General features: G+C 37.5%; 3 protein-coding genes and 2 pseudogenes across 3 annotated transcripts; all 5 read right to left on the bottom strand.

Annotated features, from left to right (window-relative positions):
* Window positions 1–5731: 5731 nt before the first annotated feature.
* Window positions 5732–6736, bottom strand: LOC134302185 (P2Y purinoceptor 13-like). Its single transcript, XM_062987221.1, has one exon. The coding sequence runs from the start codon at window positions 6734–6736 to the stop codon at window positions 5732–5734; it is 1005 nt and encodes a 334-aa protein (XP_062843291.1).
* Window positions 6737–10304: 3568 nt separating this feature from the next.
* LOC134302187 (P2Y purinoceptor 14-like) lies at window positions 10305–11048 on the bottom strand (annotated as a pseudogene).
* Window positions 11049–11816: 768 nt separating this feature from the next.
* LOC134302188 (P2Y purinoceptor 13-like) lies at window positions 11817–14128 on the bottom strand (annotated as a pseudogene).
* Window positions 14129–15858: 1730 nt separating this feature from the next.
* On the bottom strand, window positions 15859–16851 carry LOC134302189 (P2Y purinoceptor 13-like). The gene has a single exon (XM_062987222.1). It carries the CDS (start codon window positions 16849–16851, stop codon window positions 15859–15861), a length of 993 nt encoding a protein of 330 aa, XP_062843292.1.
* A 1650-nt stretch (window positions 16852–18501) lies between these two features.
* Window positions 18502–21681, bottom strand: p2ry12 (purinergic receptor P2Y12). Its single transcript, XM_062987798.1, has 2 exons — window positions 21614–21681; window positions 18502–20025 (listed from the first exon to the last, which is right to left on the bottom strand). Exon 2 carries the CDS (start codon window positions 20009–20011, stop codon window positions 18974–18976), a length of 1038 nt encoding a protein of 345 aa, XP_062843868.1. The 5' UTR covers window positions 20012–20025; window positions 21614–21681; the 3' UTR covers window positions 18502–18973.
* Window positions 21682–22161: the final 480 nt, after the last annotated feature.

The following is a 22161-nucleotide window of genomic DNA, read 5'->3' on the forward strand; positions in this document are numbered from 1 at the left end:
GTCTTGTTTAAACACAAGACTTAGTTTTTTGGTCGCTAAGTATAAATAATTGCTCTTAAATGTCATGGTGCACTCTGTTTATGTTTTCATGATGCAGAAATGCAGCCACATATCACGATGCTCTAACATACTGTATATAGCGCATTATACAGTTTAGGAAGGCTTATCTCTCAGAAGATGGTTTGTGGTTCCAGTAACTTGTAGGTTTCATGAACCAGTTTTACTGACACTGGTGCTAAATGTGTTTGCTGTGGCTCTGCAACTTTTTCCATTGAAGTGTTGATAAATGATTGTGTATTTTTAGGCAACTTCACATTTACATTTTTTACATTTAGCCGATGCTTTTATCCAAAGCGACTTACAGTATACAGTGTAAGCAATTAAGGGTTAAGGGCCTTACTCAAGGGCCCAACAGTGGCAACCTGACAGTAGTGGGGCTTGAACCAGCAACCTTTGGATTACTAGTTCAGTACCTTAACCACTAGGCCACAACTGTCCGACCTTCACCTTCACCATTATTGCTACCGAAGGCGACGGAGAAAATACATTCTCTGTTTAGTTTTTTTACAGATGTAGTCGATGTGGTGTTTCCATGATAAGGTGGCATCAATCATGACACCAAGATATTTATAAGACTCCACCTGTTTGATTATTTCATTATTGATAATGGTGGGGTTTACAACTATTGGTTTTAGACTAAACACAATTTCTTCCGTTTTCTTTGTGTTTATTTCCAGAGCGTTGTTTTTGCTCCATGTAACCACTTTGTTAATCCCCTGTTGGTGCAGATCAGGGCTGTCCGAGTCATGTAGTAATGTTAACAGAACAGTGTCATCTGAGTATTTTAAAACATATTGATTATTCAGAGTTGAACGACAGTCGTCTGTGTATAGAGTAAAAAGCATAGCAGAACTCACACAGCCCTGAGGTGCACCAACGTTAGTTGAGATGGTAGAAGAAAGTGTCTTGTTTACTTTAACCAGCTGGACTCTGTTTATAAGAAAAGAGGCATACCAGTGAATCAAATAGGGATTTACTCCCAAATGGGACATTTTGGAAAGTAAAATATTGGGTTGTATTGTATTGGCTGATGAATAATCTAGAAAGAGTGCTCTTACATCGTTATGGGCTTTATCTAAGTGTTTAGTGATAATGTGAACTAATGTGGCAACAGCGTCTTCTGTGCCACAGCCTGTTTTATATGCAAACTGTGATGAATCTAGTTTGTCATTAGTACATGTAATTTGTAGATGTTTGAGCAGAAGTCTCTCTAGAGCCTTCATGATCACCGAGGTCAGAGCTATGGGTCTAAAATCTTTATGTTCTTTTGGACATTGAGTTTTGGGCAATGGTTTTATATGTGAAGTTTTCCATGCTATTGGAACTGTGTGTGTGTCGATTGAGAGTTGAAACACTGGTTGCCAAACTGGTGCCAGCTCTGTTGCAAAGTTTTTAAAAATAAAAGGACTACATTTATCTGGTCCTTCGGCTTTTTTAGTGTTAGTAGCCTTAAATATTTTTCGAACTTCATCAACAGTGATATTAATTCTGTCTGAAGGTCCTGGTTGAATGCTTGTAAGAATTTGATTACATTTCTCAAAGCTGTCTGATCTCTGTCTGATGATTCAAATCTTGTAAAGTATATGTTTAAATCGTTAGCAAACTTATAATCATTATCTGTTGCAATAGGTTTGTTTGGGGACAGCATACCTGTCATTGATTTCATGGTGTCCCATACCTTTTTAGAGTTGTTAGTTTTAAAGGTGTTTTCTAAGTCTTGTCTGTGTTTTGATTTTGCTTCTCTTAATTTAATTCTTAATTCTTTTTCTGTCTGTCTAAGTGTTATCATATCTTTGTTATTAAAAGCCAAATTCCTTTTGTTTATACTTGTAAAACTTGTAGTTTTTTTTAATGCAGAATTAACAATTATAACTTATTTTCATTTTCACACGACTTTTACTTATAAAGTCATATTTTTGCTTTTATGCACGAAGACACTTTAAATTTAAAGTGAATATACACACTAGAACTGTACGGAAGACACTGCTGAGTCTGGTTTCTCTCATGGTTTGTTTCTGTAATTTGAAGTTGAGTTTTTCCTCACCACTGTCGGCCTCGGCTTGCTCAACAGGGTTTTTTGGTCTGTTGGTCCTGGATGCTGTAAAATTGCTTTGAGACATGTAAAAAATGCTATATGAAATTTGACAGGGCTACCTGTCTTTTCTAAAGCAACTTACAATTACAATTAGAGCATCTCTCTGACACCCATTATGACCATAGTTTATGTCTGCATGTTTACCAATAAACCTACTAGTCATTTGAGGCTAACTGTCAACCTACTAAAATTGATTAATCAAGCTGATTAGAAACTCAGCTGACTGATAAATAACCATTATTATTTATGACTACAGCCACTAAATGTTAAAAGCACTAGTAGTGTTTAGTTGTGTTTCTGTTCTTCCATTTATCAGCAACTGTCTTGCTCTCGTTTTCAAACTGGCAGCAATTTATCAGCTGTCTCTTTATCAGCTCTATTCTTGGATCGTCTCCTCTGCCTCAGTAAGAGGTCACTTCAAATCAAAGTGTCCAGTGAATGAATGTATATGTATGTACAGTCTACCTGCACATACTGTATATAAACATCCTGACACACTTGCTTGTCTAACAACCTCACAAATACCACAGACACGCTCCAAAATATTGTGGAAAGCTTTTCCAGAAAGAAAGTGGAAGCAACTCTATTTTAATATGTATGATTTTGGAATGGGATGTCCAATGAGCTAACGGTCAGGTGTCCACAACTGTTACACCGAGCTCCTCATCGAGCTGTAGGGTAGACACATAGTATTCAGAATTAAGTAGATTTTTCATGGATTATTTAACATTTTACTTGTTTACTAAGTGTGAATATTGTGTAGTTCATACATCACCGATAAACAATCAGCTTTATACTGTATATATTTTGCACACAAAACATTTGCAATCATCAACAATATCATTTCTCAAACACACATTTGCATAACAAATCAGGTGTTGCAAATTTATTATAAATACATTTTATAATTTTATAAATTAGCAAACAAAACAGTTCATAGTTTTTATTAAAATATGATGTGATTGCGAAGGATCAGAAACTTACCAGCTGCTCTTTAGAGAAGTGAAAACCCTTCTTGAGCTTTTTCTCCGAGCAAACAGCCAGAAAGTGCTACATGGGAGTCGATAGATGCTTAAGACCTCCCATCTGCTTAGTTATTGGCCACTCACACACACACACACACACACACACACACACACACACACACACACACACTACTGGTGGCTTCTTAAAGACTTCCTTTTCTTGTCACAATACGTCTGCCTTGGCAGCGGCATAGTAAATATCCCCGTCCTGTCCCACTTCCTGGCCTTTGTCTTGGCGAGGTGTCCGTTCTGCCCCGTGCCAGACTTCATTTACTCATTTGCATCTAGTTGAATAGGTCAGGACGCAGTGAATGATGCTGCAGGATACTTCAGGAACTGTCCCTTTTTTTATAAGAACAAAAAATCCACAAATAGGCAACTTCCTTGTAGGGGATGTGTATGTAATGGCCTTCAGTGAAAACATGTTAAATAATCGGAATTATTTGTATAATTTGGAAATGGTGCATTCATAATCCACTGTATAAACACAACAAGTGTGCAAAAAGTAAAGAACTCAAGGGCTCTAAAATTGACATGTATTTTAAAACTCATACTTCCCATTTTAAGGAAAAGAGAAAGTGTGAGGCTTGTGTGTGTGTGTGTGTGTGTGTGTGTGTGTGTGTGCACGCCCTCATATCTGTCAGCATATTTGCTGATATCTGTAACTTACAGTGCTCTTGTGGTCGGCTGCAACTCCTCACACACAGCAGATGGGCTAAAGTTAACTACAGTGTGTGTGTGTGTGTGTGTGTGTGTGTTATTCTTCTTATAAATCTACTTAACATTGAAAGAATGTACCTTAAGATTTTCTGTTTTAGAATAATACATAATACATGTTTTATAATTAACATTTTGCATTATGTCAGTAACACTCAGTATTTTACTAATACTATGTACTGCAGTTAAAGATAATATACTACTAACTGGCTTTTAACATATTAAAATAGCTTTTATCCTATACAAAAATTTACTCTTTGTGTGGTCTGTCAGTATGGTGGAGACAAATTAAAATAAAGGAAAGTCAAAGGTGCAGCATTACCTTTGAATAAATGAATGAATCATTAACATTTGTATGATTTAAAGTTAGTCAGCTGTAAAAGACATAACAGACAGTATTCTTTTGTAAGGTAGATTTGGAAATATTTGCTTTATTTCAACTTTTCATCCATTACTACAGAGCGTATAGCTTAATGCTTAAACTTAATGCTAAATATTTTCAACAGTTTATAATTAAAATGTATAATATGTTAGACAGTGTCTAAGTTATTTGAGGTAACATTTTGTACAAGTTTGTCCTCCACATAAATCCAGTCATCATTCGCAAGTTTTATTGAACTTGAAACATATTTCTGCCGTTAGCTTATCAAAGAAAAATGACAATAAAGTTGTAATGATGTCAAATTAGAATAAAATCAGTAAGAAACCCAGTGTTCCCACCACAGAGAACCTTCTGTCTTCTGGCAACTGGGGAAAACTTTGAAGAATTGCAATCAATAACAAAAGGCAATAAAAACAAGACATGAATGGTGCTTTGAGAAACACAAAATCAGACCTAAAGTTCGAACCAGCTGAGCAATTTTACTCTCTTTATAAAGCTTGTGTTGTTGATGTGGTTTATAAGTGTGGAATTGTTAAAGTATTGGATGAATAAATTCCTGAGAGCGTTTTATGCATTGTTTTATAGCGCTAAGTAGTAAGACATGGCTGCAGTACTATCACTGACCACCAGGTGGCAACATTAGACACATATTGTCTACAGTACATATCGTTTCGTTTAGCATCTTCTGCTACCACATTAGCCCAGTCATGTTAAGGGTTTCAGGAGCTCATTGGGTGCAAAATATATTTAGATATTCACGCCCTACAGGGTGTTGGTACATGTAGAACAGAGCATACTCACTCATTAAATGTCATTTCACCTAGAAGGAATGTAAAGCAGATGTAGATTAGCATTTGTTGTTCAGCACCTCTGAACATAATAAAATGCATTTTCTGGAATATAGGATCATCACAAACACAAAACATAAATATCAGGAGAAAAACCTTGTAATCTGGGGCCTTAATTCCACTAATACAGCCTTAACTGCACACAATGTCTTTAACTGCATCTTTTTAGTCTAACCCCCTTTTTAGTATATTCTTATATTCCTATTTTTTTATATTATATTATTATTATTATATTACATTACTGTAATACCTGTTTTAATTCCCTCCTGTACTACATGTTGTGATGTTGTGATAATTGTAAATTGCTGCTGCAACATCGCAATTTCCCTTCGGGGATCAATAAAGTAATCAATCAATCAATACAATGACATTTTAAAGAGTTGTGTGCCGCCAGCATTACAGTCCTCTAATGAACAAATTAGGGTCCACATGTTCTCTAAACTGAGTAAGTTCCTGTTGTGGTTAATACCACCATTCTTCAGAGCCTTTTTTTTATGTAGGTGTAGGTTGTGAAATCATCAGGGTAAACAAAACCGTCCAGCAACAATCACCAAGGATTCTACTGAAGATGAAACATAAACATATATTATTTCAAAAAAAAAATTTAAAATGAAGTTTCCGCCGATTGAGAAGCATCTTCGTGTGTGTCGAAGGATTGCAAAAGTTTTTTGAAGCTGTAGGACCTGAGAAACATTTTCCTGAAAGCCTTGCAGAGGAAAAAATATATCAGAGGGTCCAGGCAAACGTTTGTAGCTGAGAGCCAGAGTGTGAGGTCTTTAACAATTTTAAGTGTGGCCTTGGAACAAGTGTGAGTGGATATGACCTGTAGGTTGGTGTAAGGTATTCGGACCAAGTGGAAAGGTATGTAGCAGATGACGAAAACGAAAAGAATGAGAAAAACTCGCACCTTGGCTTTCCGTTTTCCCTGACTGTTGCTGCTGCGTGACTTACGATATGACTTCAAAACTTTCTTAGCGATGCACATGTAGCACAACATAACTGTTCCACACACTATCCAAAAAATAACTTTGGAAAACATGATGACTCCTTTATGCCAAGAACGTCCTACATCACTTTTCATGGCCATGCAAAACTCATTGCTCTTGTTTGTAGGATCTTGGTCTGTTGTGATAATAATGGGTAAGGTATTACTCCCAATCAACGACATCCAAACAACGGCTGTTAGGACTTTACTGAAAAGCAGGCTCTGACAAAGGAACCTTCTGCCTGGCATCACGATCTTCAGGAAGCGGTCGAGGCTGATCAGACCCATCAGGATGGTGCTCATGTTCATGGCCAGGTAAAAGAAGACGCTTGAAAATCGGCAGGCAAAAGCCTGCAGACCAGGCGAGGCTTTGGGAAGCATGCTGGCAGCTCGGACAGGAAAAGTCAACGTCATCAGGAGGTCGGCCACCACCAAGTGCTTCAGGTAGACCATGAAAGTAGACTTGGTCCTGAGGTGTGTACAGATCCAAGCAACCATGACGTTTATCAGAAAAGCAGGGGGGAAAAGCAGGAAGTACAGAATGGGAACGACGGTGTGCCATGATTTTTCCACACTGCCACACTCCCAACTGTGGGAAGCGAATGTAGCATTTGGAGCTTCCATTAAACCTACAAAGCATCACATTCGGGATTAATATACACTTAACAAGGAAGAAACCGAACTAGAACTCACAGTAGATAAACACTTTCATTCACTTGAACTGTGTAAATGATGCAGTAGGTATCGGTTCCTCTTATAACTTTTTTTGTTCTAAAAATTTATAGTGCATGTGAGTCATAAGTAGGATATTACCCTCCACATGCTGACAGATATAGTGAGTGCAACAGAAGGGTAACTTGTATCAGATTTAGTCAAACATGTAAATACACATGCAATTCATTTCAGTTTTGGAATTTAAAAAAAATTGCAACTGTTCATTTCTGTCCACATACTTTTGTCAAATGAACAAGCAAACAACCAACAAATAAAGAAAAATCAACAAACCACCTCTCCCCAGCAACCACATTTAACTTTTAATGTATTAATTATTATTATGCTGATACCCTCTCTGTGCCTATATACACTATATGGACAAAAGTATTAGGGCATTACTTCTAATTATTAAATTCATGTATTCAGCCACAATAATTTCTAACAGTTGTAATAAATAAACTGTATGAAGGAAATTGTGCTTCCAACTTTGCAGCAACAGTTTAAGCAAGCTCTATAGAGACATGAAGAAAAGCTTGGTTTAAAGAACCTCCAATGGTCAGTACAGATCCCTGACCTAAACCTCAGAGAACAGCTTCGGAATGAACTGGGACACCAATGAAGCCTTTTCCTGACTAACATCAGTGCCCAGCCATACAAATGCTCTTTCGATTGAACAAGCACAAATTCCCACAGACGTGTCAAAGTATTGTGAGAAGCTGTCTCAGAGGAGTGGCTGTTATCATAGCTGAAAAGATCACATAAATGTCACTGTATTAATATCACTCGTTTTCGAAATGAGATGTATAAAAAGCTGATGGTCAGTTGTCCAAATACTTTTGGCCATATAGTGTAGATCAGATTAGTTTGACTGCACCTTAACGATTGTTAGGATTAGAAAGAAAAACTTTGTCACATAATGTCACAAAAAAAAAATCTCAAAAACAGGCCTGTCATAAATTGTTGGGACATGGGTGACACTGTCCACTGTCAAGTGAGCTTTACATAACCAAGGACTTACGGGCTGCTCTGCAAAAATCGGCATGAAGATTGTTGCTATACGGTAAACAAAAATAAATTCTTACTTTGCACTGCTGCATCTTCTCTTGTAGCCCGTGGTAATAAAAAGCCTGCTTGAACGTGGATCGTGACACCTGCACCTCGGCAGCTTCTAATTCTCAACAGACCTGGTTTTTGAGGTTTTCAGATTACATCAGAGAATGACAAGTGGAAACAATTTTCTTGCCGCATGAAGTGGCAGTTTGGGTTTTCTTCTAGACGAAGCCCACTACTCAAAACAAACTCGATTTATATGGGCACAAAAATTTGCTTCTACTTACTAATTCAGTTCTATAATTTTAAATTTCTGTATGTTTTGTTTTAACCCAGCATTTTTTCAGAGAACAAAAAACTTAATGCAAAACTGGACATATTCGAAGAATCCGCCTGCAGAAAAAAATAGTTATATAAATTAAAATCCCAAGACTGCCATAATAAACAGTGCACGTATATCTCCGCAGAGTAGTTTTTCTGTGTTTGAGTATTTTATGAGTTTCTGTTACTCATGGAAACACCTAATGGACCTTAAATGTCTGCAGTCAAGCCTAAAAATTTTTAAGAATAATAATAATAACACAATAACGTACCTTTAAGGACGTGTGTATGTAAATCGAGTCTCCTACAGTCTTGACAAGGTGGTGCTTCATCCTCTCGTGCACTTTTTTAAAAGTAGGCTTGGTTAACCCTCTGTACACATAAAAATCTGCCTGTGGTCACGTATCTGCATCTCAGTAACCACAATATTTCATCTTCTAAATTTTATTGCACACGTTCAAAAAAACGGAAGAAAACATGATCATGCTGCTTCACAACTGTTGCACTGGCTGGGTTAGCTTGATCATACTATAAAAGGCTTGAATTAGAAGGTTTTGTATACTGTATATATATATATTGCATTTTTACCATTTTTCCTCCCAATTTAGTCGTATCCAATTACCTGGTTGCATTACTCTTCCTCTCTAATGATGCTGATCCCCACTGCTGATTGAGGCGAGTGAGACTGTTACACACCCCCTCCGACACGTGTGCAGTAGCCGACTGCATCTTTTTACCTGCATGAGGTGAGTTCTTATGCGGATCAGCTTTGTGTATGGAGAGACACATCCTGATCACATTATTCCTCGACTCTGTGGCAGGCGCCATCCATCAGCCAGCAGAGGTCGTAATTGCATCAGTTATGAGGAACCCCCTCCGGCTCCCACCCTGTATGAATGACAAGCCAATCGTTGTTCATGTAGCCACCCAGCCCAGCCCAAAATTTCACCTCTGGTGTGCTAGCATGTTTTATTACTGCACCACCTAAGCGGCGGAAGGTTTTATATTTAACAGTAAAATTATATTTTTATGTTCTTTTTAAATGCATTTTTCCCAACTTTCCTTTCAGTCTATTTATTAATGACCTGATCGCATTTCACTCCCATAACTGCTGCAGACTGACACACTTACCCTCGGACACGTGCACAGTAGCCAACCGCTTCTTTTCAGCTGCACGAGGTAACTTCATACGGAGATCTGTATCACGCACATAGGGTCATGTACCGATCTCCGTGATCACCTGTCTCTGTGCAGTGCCATTGATCAGCCAGTTATGACGTGTGCATGTGTTTTATTTAATGTTGGGACAGTAGTAGCCTAGTCAATCCAAAAATTAAGGATTTGAATATTAGCTCTGCCACACAGCCATTGTTGGGCCCTTGAACAAGGCCGCTAACCCTCTTGGCTCCAGAGGCACTGTACAACGACTGACCCTGTGCTCTGACCCCGGCTTTCAAACAACCTGGGATGTGTGAAAAAAAGGTATATGTATATATAGCAAATAAAGGCATTCTATGAGGAGGCCATTCTGGCAAGCCCTCAATTGGACGAGCCAGTCATTGTCTGTATAGGTGCCCGGCCTTGAAAAAGATGGGACTTCTTTTGTTTCCAAATTATAATGAGTTATAATTGTTGCATTGTTGGTCAAGAAATGCTTAACTGATGTTCCAGTTCATTCCAAAGGCTGAGCTCAGGACTCATGTCTTTATAGAGCTTGTTTTATGCAGGAAGGTACAGTCAAGCTGGAACAGGAAAGCACCTTCCCTAAACTGTTGGAAAGGTGGAATCATATTTATGTAATTTATTTATTACACCTGTTTACAATTATTGTGGCTGAAACACATGAATTCAAAAATTAGAAAGGGTGTCCCAATACTTTTGTCCATATAGTGTATGTTTTAGAACACATCTCACTTTTAATTCATCACTGATGTGTTTTTATGTATTTATTTTTATCCTAAATGACATTTGCCTTATTTAAATACCAGATTAGCTTAACAAATACTAAGATGAGTTCTGATATGCAGATATCTACAGGACTGTATCAGTACCTGAATATAAATAAGTTCGTAACCTTTCTGTAGCAGCTTGTTTTACGTGTCATGTCTTATCTTACATAGCAGATCAAAAAAATGGCAAGTATTAAAAAAACCCGAGCTTTGGTTTGACTCTTTTTCTGACTGTTGCTGCTACATGATTTGTGATAGGACTCCAAAACTTTCTTGGTGATGCACACGTATCAAAACGCAATTAACATGCACACCACCCAAAAAATGACCTCAGCCAGCATGATGGCTCCCTTATGCCAAGAACGTCCTAAATTACTTTTCTTGTCCATGCAGTCGTTGCTATTGTTTACAGGATCTTGGTCTGTTGTGAAAATGATTGGTAAGGCTGTACTCCCAATCAACAACATCCAAACTACGGCTGATAGGACTTTGCTGAAAAGCAGGCTCTGACAAGGGAACCTTCTGCCTGGCATCACAATCTTCAGGAAGCGGTCGAGGCTGATCAGGCCCATCAGGATGGTGCTCTTGTTCATTTCCGTGTAAAAGATGACTCTTGAAAATCGGCAGGCAAAAGCCTGCAGACCAGGCGAGGCTTTGGGAAGCATGCTGGCACCTTGGATAGGAAGAGTCAACGTCATGAGGAGGTCGGCCGTCACCAAGTTCTTCAGATACACCAAGAAACTGGAATTGGATTTCATGAGTGAACGGATCCAAGCTACCACAACATTCAGGAGAAGAGCAGCGGGAAAGAGCACAAAGTACAGAATAGGAATGACCATGTTCCATGTTTGATCATTAATTCCACAGTCTGAAAGGTTGGCAGATTTATTTGATTCTCCCATTAAGCCTAGAAAATATCAAAGTTGTTTTAAGGACCACAGGTCAAAAGTTTGAAGTCAAATGTTGACATACTTTTATGAAAGATAATAATATTTCATGCAACTGTAGCTTTTCCATGACTGAATAATGTAAACACTAAAAACGTTGATGGGACTTCTTTTGTTTTTAAATTATAATGAGTTATAATTGTTGCATTGTTGGTCAAGAAATGCTTAACTGATGTTCCAGTTCATTCCAAAGGCTGAGCTCAGCACTCATGTCTTTATAGAGCTTGTTTTATGCAGGAAGGTACAGTCAAGCTGGAACAGGAAAGCACCTTCCCTAAACTGTTGGAAAGGTGGAATCATATTTATGTAATTGATTTATTACACCTATTACACATGAATTCAAAAATTAGAAAGGGTGTCCCAATACTTTTGTCCATATAGTGTATGTTTTAGAACACATCTCACTTTTAATTCATCACTGATGTGTTTTTATGTATTTATTTTTATCCTCAATGACATTTGCCTTATTTAAATACCAGGTTAGCTTAACAAATACTAAGATGAGTTCTGATATGCAGATATCTACAGGACTGTATCAGTACCTGAATATAAATAAGTCCGTAACCTTTCTGTAGCAGCTTGTTTTACGTGTCATGTCTTATCTTATATTTAATCTTTTGTCTTAGAAAGAACGAATGTCGTGCTGAACGCTGCATTTGCTCTTTCATTTGCATAATAAACGACAGGTCGGGAGGTGACGGATCTTGCCACACAGTATTAGACTCAGGGGATGTTTCTGAAATCCTTCCACTGGATGTCATGAACTTGGTCAAAGTGCAGGCTGGTGCAGGCTGGTGCAGGCATAGTAGCACAATGAGTGTTTTCGCTGACAACCGAAAATGCCAGCGACTAGATGAAAGCCATTTAGCACTTTGTGGTCAATTGTGTGAGTGTGTGGGTGTGTGCATGCTTGAGCTTATCAACATCTTGTCAACAACCGTGTTATCCTTCTTTGTCAAACTGTAATACCAGTATCACTGAATAAAATTTTTTATTATTTAATGGGTCTGTCGAACTCAAAAACAATAAGTGCGGGGCAGGAATAAACCCTGAATGTGGTGCAGTTCATAGCAAGGCAACCAAGATTTCAACATTTACTCAATCATTCACACCTCTGGGCAGTTTAGACTGAACTACCTGGAAACTGGAATGCCTGGATGCCACAGTGACACAGTCAGATCATTAAAAACTCCAGACAGACAGTAACAGGGGTAAGAATTAAACCCTGGTCCTAGAACCCATGTTACTTTGTAAACCAACTACTACAAGCTGCATAACCATGATACCCTAAAAATCTATGACAAATGTGTAATTGGCTTTGCGATGGTTGGCTGTACAGATGGGTCAAGTTTCTCCGATGCCCTCTGGCTCTGTCAGACCAGCACCCGATAATACAATCCAAATCCACAATCCAGATATTCTTGGTCTCGTCATAACGCTGCTGTCAATTTTGTCATGAGGGCGCCTCATCACACTCTCAAAGTGACGTAATGTTTGTTTCAGAAAAAGAAATGGGTTTGAGAAAATCGTTTTATTAAAATAAATGCATGTTTATAACACAAACAGAAATACAGTATAGTGTACACAGACACAAAGTCAAAAGTTTACATACATTTATATGCATGCATGCCATGGCAATATGCAAAAATATGATCATGTACAGTATATATTATGTACCTGCTCGATCAAAAACATTTTGCTGATGGAATTAAAATGGTACGATGCTAGAAAAAGATGCAAGTTTATGAAGAACCCTCGTATTTACACAAACTGTTGAACTGAAAGCAGTGGGTCCACCAGAATCCAAAATAGATCAACTAAACCCATTTATACCATGAAAACATTACACTACATTGAAGTACCTGAAGTCATTTCTAAATTTCTACCGGTAATTGGAGGAAACCATTTAAAAATACATGATTCCAAAAATTTTTGCCTGAGTGCCTTGCAAAGGAAAAAGTAAATCAGAGGGTCCAGACAAACGTTTGTAGCTGAGAGCCAGAGCGTGAGGTTCTTAACAATTCTAAGTTTGGCCTTCAAACAACCGAGATTGTTTTGAAGCTGTAGTTTGGTGTAAGGTATTCGGACGCTGTGGTAAGGTACATAGCAGATTAAAAAAATGGCAAGTATTAAAAAAACCCGAGCTTTGGTTTGACTTTTGATCTGACTGTTGCTGCTGCGTGATTTGTGATAGGACTCCAAAACTTTCTTGGTGATGCAGACGTAGCAAAACACAATTAAAAGGCACACCATCCAAAAAATGACCTCAGCCTGTGTGATGGCTCCTTCATGCCATGAAACTCCTAACTTACTTTTCATGTCCATGCAGTCGTTGCTATTGTTTAAAGGATCTTGGTCTGTTGTGATAATGATGGGTAAGGTATTACTCCCAATCAACAACATCCAAACTATGGCTGACAGGACTTTGCTGAAAAGCAGGCTCTGACAAAGGAACCTTCTGCCTGGCATCACGATCTTAAGGAAGCGGTCGAGGCTGATCAGACCCATCAGAATGGTGCTCATGTTCATGGCCGTGTAAAAGAAGACACTTGAAAATCGGCAGGCAAAAGCCTGCAGATCAGGCGAGGCTTTGGGAAGCATGCTGGCAGCTCGGATAGGAAAAGTCAATGTCATCACGAGGTCGGCCGTCACCAAGTGCTTCAGGTAGACCATGAAACTGGAATTGGATTTCATGAGTGAACAGATCCAAGCTACCACAACATTCAGGAGAAGAGCAGCGGGAAAGAGCAGGAAGTACAGAATAGGAATGACCACGTTCCATGTTTGATCATTAATTCCACAGTCTGAAAGGTTGGCAGATTTATTTGATTCTCCCATTAAGCCTAGAAAATATCAAAGTTGTTTTAAGGACCACAGGTCAAAAGTTTGAAGTCAAATGTTGACATACTTTTATGAAAGATAATAATATTTCATGCAACTGTAGCTTTTCCATGACTGAATAATGTAAACACTAAAAACGTTCAATAATATAACTGCAGCTCTTTCTGTCTCTGGGTACAGACATCAGAAGACATCAGAATCAGTAGATTTCTACTGCAAATGTGTAGAAGCCCTGACGGTGACCTTGTACTATGAGTTTCTTTGTTCTGAAATGTCATTTACAATCTAAGAATCACTAACAGCACATCTGAAATGAGTGTTACCATCCACAGTTAAAAGCTGCAAAAGTTTGTGTCATGGACTAAAAAAGAAGCGGCAGCAGGGGTGTGTTTCCTGCATTGCAGCCTTTTATTAGATCAGACTGCCAGCCATGTTGCTGTAAATAGTTTGTTAGACAAGCCACAAAAAAGAAAAAAATGCTGTATGAACATTGTGTTTTAATTTATACCTGACAGCAGTATATTCAGTATTATGTTTAGTTCTAGCACAGCTCGTCAATTTGCACATTTGTTTTCCTTTTTCTACTTCCTAATTTTCTAATTCTGTGATTAAATTTTGTATTTTAATTTCAAAATTAGTAATTTTCTACACTTTTTACAATTATTCATGTAACATTTTTTGTCCAGTTTTTTTTATTACTAATGTAAACAAGCAGTCACAAATAAACGTTGATTTGATCTGACATGTAATAGGACAAAACCATTTTACTTACCTTCTGAGTTGCAAACATGTATAACTGTTTCTCTTCAGCCCAGCAGGCCTGCGTCGTCTCTTTTAATAATTTGACTCTCGTACTGTTAGTCATGATCGTTTAATATTCGCCCAGTAGAAACAAAACAACCTTGACCACACCTACACTACACAATGAATTCTCTATTACAGGTCTAATATCAATTGTTCTGTCCAGCAAAGTAATGTCGTCTGAGTTGCATTTAGACCGCTGCACCACCTGAATGCCCTAACTACAGAATAACGGGGACGAATTTTTTTTCCTGCTTCGTCTGTTCCGACTTCAGGCTGGTGTTAAATGATTACCCTGGTAAAAAAAGTAGGGTTTACTAATCTGTGCACTAATGTGTATTGTTGTAACACTAATGATCAATGCACTTAAAGAGGGCTAAAACAGAACAACTAAGCCACCATGCCGCCCTATTATACTTTAATAGCACAAAAATAATACAAAAGCTTAACTTTAATTGTATTAAGTGTACTAAACTGTACTAAATTGAGACTATTTTAAGTATATTTAATGCAGCTTAGGATTTCTAGAAAGACTGAAAGTATATTTTTACTCTAAAGTAAATATATTTGAAGTCTATTGTTAAAATATTTTTAATGTACTCTAATTGCACCTGGAATACTGATTAAATGTGCTTTAATTTCACTTTAAGTGTATGTAAAGTGTATTTTTGTTATTATCAACGTAACCTTTGTTTCAGATAACAGAAATGGGTTTGAGAAAATTATTTTATTAAAATAAATGCATGTTTATAAAAGAAAGAAAAACAGTATAGCGTACACACACACCAAGTCAAAAGTTTACATACATTTATAAGGAACGTGCATACCCTGGATCTCAGCAGGAGAGAGCGAGCATGCTGTACTGCTTCACCACCGAACACCCAATCATTGTGGGTTTTGTATGTCAGTTAACTTTATGGCATGACCTCCTAAATCCGCCTCTGTGTATAAAGTGCAAGTTTGACTGAATCAAAAGTTTCAGAAACATGAGTGACATTGTTTACTGTTAAGCCCAAAAGAATCAGGTATCAGGTTATTTACACAAACTGTTGAACTGAAAGCAGTAGGTCCACCAGAACCAAAATACAGTAGATCAACTAAACCCACTATTACCATGAAAAGGCTACATAGAAGTACCTGAAGTCATTTCTGAATTTCTACCAGTAATTGGAGGAAACCATTTAAAAATACGTGATTCCAAAAACTTTTGCCTGAGTGCCTTGCAAAGGAAAAAGTAAATCAGAGGGTCCAGACAAACGTTTGTAGCTGAGAGCCAGAGCGTGAGGTTCTTAACAATTCTAAGTTTGGCCTTCAAACAACCGGGATTGATTTTAACCTGTAGTTTGGTGTAAGGTATTCGGACGCTGTGGTAAGGTACATAGCAGATAAAAAAAATGGCAAGTATTAAAAAAACCCGAGCTTTGGTTTGACTCTTTTTCTGACTGTTGCTGCTGCGTGATTTGTGATAGGACTCCAAAACTTTCTTGGTGATGCACACGTAGCAAAACACAATTAAAATGCACACCACCCAAAAAATTACCTCAGTAATTTTGACGGCTCCATCATGCCAAGAAACTCCTAAAACACTTTTCATGTTCATGCAAAACTCATTGCTCTTGTTTGCAGGATCTTGGTCTGTTGTGATAATGATTGGTAAGGCAGTACTCCCAATCAACAACATCCAAACCACGACTGTTAGGACTTTGCTGAAAAGCAGGCTCTGACAAGGGAACCTTCTGCCTGGCATCACAATCTTCAGGAAGCGGTCGAGGCTGATCAGACCCATCAGGATGGTGCTCATGTTCATGGCCGTGTAAAAGAAGACACTTGAAAATCGGCAGGCAAAAGCCTGCAGTCCTGAAGAGGCTTTAGGAAGCATGCTGGCAGCTTGGATAGGAAGAGTCAACGTCATCAGGAGGTCGGCCGTCACCAAGTTCTTCAGATACACCATGAAACTGGAATTGGATTTCATGAGTGAACAAATCCAAGCTACCACAACATTCAGGAGAAGAGCAGCAGGAAAGAGCAGGAAGTACAGAATAGGAATGACCACGTTCCATGTTTGATCATTAATTCCACAGTCTGAAAGGCTGGCAGATTTTTTTGGTTCTCCCATTAAGCCTAGAAAATACACAAGTCAAAAGTTTGAAGTAAAATGTTGACTTTTATGAAAGATAATAATATTTCATGCAACTATAGCTGTTCCATGACTGAATAATGTAAACACTAAAAACGTTCAATAATATAACTGCAGCTCTTTCTGTCTCTGGGTCCAGATATATAAAGCTATAAGAAATACATGAATCAGTAGATTTCTACTGCAAATGTGTAGAAGCCCTGACGGTGTCCTTATACTATGAGTTTCTTTGTTCTGAAATGTCATATTCAATCTAAGAATCACTAAGAACAGGTCTGCCATAAATAAGAAGCCCCTGAAACAAGAGTGTTGCCGTCCACAGTCAAGCAAGCTTTATATTATCATGTGCTTAGAAGCTGCAAGAAAGAAGCGGCAGCAGGGGCGTATTTCCTGCATGGCAGCGTTTTATTAGATCTGACAAACCCACAAAAAAGAAAAAAAGTTTAAAAATATGAACATTGGGTTATAATATATACCTGACAGTATTATGTTCAGTGCTTGCTCATTTGTTTCCCTTTTCTACATTAAATTGCTTGTATTTTTCTAATTATAATCTAAGTTTCTTGTTTGTACATAAAAAAATCATTTCTATTTTGTAGTAATACCAATTTTATCTAATTACTAATGTGGCCAAACAGTCACAAAACATCTTACTACCAGTTGTACTTTGTAAATATATATTTATTTATAACTAATATTTATTGTAACTACGTAATTTCACTGTGATTTAATCTGACATAGGACAAAACCATTTTACTTACCTTGCGAGTTGCAAACAGTTTCTCTTCAGCTCAGCAGGCCTGCGTCGTCTCTTTTAATAATTTGACTCTCGTACTGTTAGTCCAAAACAACCTTGACCACACCTACACTACACAATGAATTCTCTATTACAGGTCTAATCTAAATAGTTCTGTTCAGCTTCCTTGTGTGTATAAATAATAAACATTTTAAAGGTCTTGTTCAAGCAGGTGGATGCTTATAGTTTTTGTCATCCTAAAAAAATTACAAATTTCAAAATACTTTATATTCAATATTCTTGTATCAATACTCCTCAACAATACTCAGTTACCATCATTATAAAACTAAAACTGGAAGTTATACCACAACATTCAGCAGAAAAGCCGTGAAAAGCAGAAAAGGTGAGAACAGTATAGTCTGATCTTTAAACCTCTAATCAACCCAAATGTAACCAATTAAAAATCATATATCATGTGTGCACCAGGCATTATGCATTTCTAAAGCAATCTTGGGTTGGATAAATACACTGCATAAAGCATTTGTGAATTTGTGAATTCATAGATCTTCAGAGCCGTGTTGTCGCTGGTTTAAGGTCTTTTGTTGAAGTAGAAGACTTCAGTTAATTGATTGTTGCTCTACACTTTTACCTTAATATTGAAATGTGCAGAATTATTATGTTTATTTTATCATGTATAGATAGGTCCAGTAAACTCCAGCATTTAATGGACATGATGAATCTGGAGAAAGATTCTACACTGTTATTTTATTCCATGAGAAAATTCTAATTCTGTGTGTATTGTATTCTTTGGGAACTTGGTCGAATAATTACAAAATACAGACAAAACACAGACATTTTGGGCAAATTAATTACATTTATTGATTGTAGTTTATTAAAAATAGATCAGATACATTTAATTATTATCATTTTTTTTCTAATTACTTAAACGACACAATTATGCACATTTAAAAAACATTTGTAAAAGGCTCAATGATTGCTATAAAAATATATACATTAATGCAGAATCGTGAATGTAAATATTCTTGCGCTTTTAATGATTTCTGCAGCTTTTTTTTCTATGACTGAATGATTATAATTCATACACAGATAAACAAAGCTAGTTGGCCACACCTATTAATGAGTGGTCGATTGCCAAACTCAGGAAAAAAACTCCAGACTGTCACCTTATGCTTGGAGAACATTTGTCCTGATGAGAGGATTAAATTCAAGGATTAAAAGAAAGGAAAGGGCCTTCCCTAAAGTGTTGCTGCAAAGTTAGAAACGTAAAACTCCCTTTATATAACTGATTTATTACGCCTGCTAGCAACTGGAACACAATGAAACAATTTGGTCCACACAGTGTAGTTATGCTGAAGGTTTTCCCACAGGGCTGCTAGACACAGGAATGTCCGTGCTGTCCTGCAACACCCCGCACCTCCCGGGCGAGAGTCTGAGGACTTTGAACAGGGAGTCCCGAAATGACCTGCAGAGAAAGAAGTAAATGAGAGGGTCTAGCAGGGAGTTCAGAGAGGACAGCCACAGCGTGCTCTCCTTCAACTGAAAGAAAATGAGTTTCTGCTGGCAGTCGAATACGCTCTCCCTCGTCTGGCTCAGGGTGTAGGGCACCCGGACGAAGTGGAAAGGCACAAAGCATATGAAGAACACAGCTAGGACGATGAACACATTCGCTCGCACCTTCTTCTTTCCCTTCCGCCTTTGAGCGTGGGTGAGTGCTAAGGAACTGTACAGCTCTTTGGTGATAAGAGTGTAAGAAACCACGATGGCAACCAGATTGCTCCAGAAGATCACCTGGCAGATGTGATTGACCACTTCGTGCCACTTCAATCCCAGCTTGGTTTTCAGGTCGCTGCAGCTAAATTTGTCAGATTCAGGCCACTTACTGGTCATGATCATGTTGGGAAGTGACAGCGTCAGTTGGGACACCCAGATTAACGCTGAAAGGAGATTTCTGTGTATCAGTTTCTTATGGTTGGTACCCACAAAGGGCCAGAGAGTCTTCTTGCAGCGGTCAATGCTGATCAGGCCAAAGAAAATAATGCTAATGTACATGGTGAGGTAGAAGAGCACTGAGGAAACACGGCAGACAAACACACGTAAAGCGACAGAGCCCAGGTTTGAGTCTGACAGAATCTTGAAGGGGAACGTGAGGGTCATGATGACGTCTGCTACCACAATGTTCTTCAGATAGATAATGAAGTGTGAGTTGCTGGGGATGCGGAAAAACACCCAGACTGCTAGAAAGTTGAGTGAAATTCCTAGCAGGAACAGAATAGAATATAGCACGGGGAACACGACGGTCTTCAGGGCATTATCACGAGAACAAGCACTACTGAGGTTGCTGAAGTTCACCTGGCTCACTGAGGGAACTTCCATGAGGTCCATTAGTTGCAGGGCTTCTGTAGATAAATAAAAAAGGTTATTAGACAGACAACTATGATGTGCAGTGTGTACGAGATCCAGGGTTCAAATCCTGTCACTTTATTGTACATACATTTTAGTGGCTTTCAGTGAGCACATATTTTCCCCTGTGATTAAAGATTTTGACTATTTTTCTTAAATGTAACGTGTTTTAATCTGCATTCAGCGACTGTAGGATTTGATAAGAAATGTTTCATGTACAAAATGACCAAAACATAACATTTGTTTGTGGTCGTATGAACACTGGACACTTTTAAGGAAAAATGCAAATCGAGGCTCAAAGGGCAACTGTATTCTAATTCGCGGTATGCAAATCATGTCATGACAGGATTGTTTTAGCTGCCTGGTACTTTTTTTAATAAAAAAATATTCATATTTTACTTTCATTGAATGTAATGACATCACAGCTGCTGTCAAACCCTCCATTTGAGGTCAGATGAAGTTTTTTATTATTACTAACACTGATGTCATTTTGGTCATTTTGGGACATTTAAATTCAATAAATCTTTATTTTTAAAAGCATAGGTTCATAGTGTATTCTGATCGACAGATATTCTAATTTTATAACATTTGAGCTTTAAAAGTTTAAATACATGTTCAGTACAAGTTCTGTCATAAGATTTTTGGGGTTCCTAAAAATTTTACAGTATCTGTAGGTTAATAAATACACACATGGCAACCTAGATTATTGCATTTGTGGTGTAATAATTACAGAATGTGATTCATAAAAAAGGTTTGTTTTGTGTGTTCAAATAATTGTTGTATTAGTAGTCGAAAGTAGTCATTAGGAGGGGTGTGCACATACTTTTGGCCATAAACTTCATTCACAAATGTGAGTTATTTTAAAGGTTTATTGTGGGATTTCAAAATATATGACAATATTTGCTTGGTGAAAAGAATACAGTAACTGAAATTAATAATTTGGTGTTGTAAAAAGTTCTATAATGTCATTAAATTGTACATTTTAATTTTTTTTATTCGCTTTCACTACAGCTTATTTTTCACTATAGTTCTTTTGCATATAAAATACACTGAGACTTTACACAAAGCATTAAACATTATGATGGACTTAAAACTGGTGGAAGATTTAATTCTCACCGTCTTTAAATAACCTCATATGATCTCTAATGAATAGTTAAAAAAAAAGTAAAAGTAAAAGTGCATTATAAAATCCCCTGTTCTAATTTCTGATGTGCTAATCCACAAGATAAAAACCTTATATTACATTTATCACATTACATTGTTTGCATAACCTCAAAATATAAATGTAGTTGTGTCTAGATTTGCACCCACTCTCCTTACGGTCTTTATTGACAGTGAAAGTAAGTTAACGTACTGCTAACAACATTTTAATGCAAACTTATTTATATTTGCTGAGTTTAACATTGTAAAGTATGTGTTTCCTGTAGACCTGTTCACTAGAATATCATCAAAACGTAAGATTTAACCAGGGGTGTCCAAACTTTTGTGTAACATTTAATTCTGTTTACTCACCTAACACATTTAACAAAATCTCTGCATCTCAGATTTTAGAAAAAATCATATTAAATAGGAACCAGCACTTACCTGTTAGCTACACCCTGGCATGAATGATGATGCAGTGATAAGACTTATGATGCCCTGCTGTAGGTTTGGTCCTAAAGTAGGTTTAAAATAACTTGATCAGAAGGTTTGGGGACTCGCTGCTTTGCTTTGGTAAAACAAGAGTTCCGGAAACACAAGAAACAAAACTTTCTGTTCTGTTTTTTACCCCCGACATGCTGTGCACACAAGTCTGGTGATCCAGAATAAAGTGGCACAACATGCTTTTATTAGCTCAAATTGCATAATCAAGATACCATCTGCTTCCCAGTCTGTCTGTGTGGACTTTCATTTTTACATTTCAATTTTCATGTTTATAAGACCTAAACAACTTTTTACAACTTACTATCATTCTGTTTTTTTTCTGCCGTGCCACAGTGTCGTTCCTGCTGGACTGCTGGATGTGATGGGAACCCACAGTGACTAAAACTCACCATTAAACTCTATTCGATAGAAGACTGAATTCAAACATGATGGACATTAATTACCTTTATTATGCTTTGTTGCATTTTATTTTAACCTCTGGTTATTTA

This window comes from Trichomycterus rosablanca, chromosome 25, assembly GCF_030014385.1.
Source record: "Trichomycterus rosablanca isolate fTriRos1 chromosome 25, fTriRos1.hap1, whole genome shotgun sequence".
Lineage (NCBI taxonomy): Eukaryota > Metazoa > Chordata > Actinopteri > Siluriformes > Trichomycteridae > Trichomycterus > Trichomycterus rosablanca.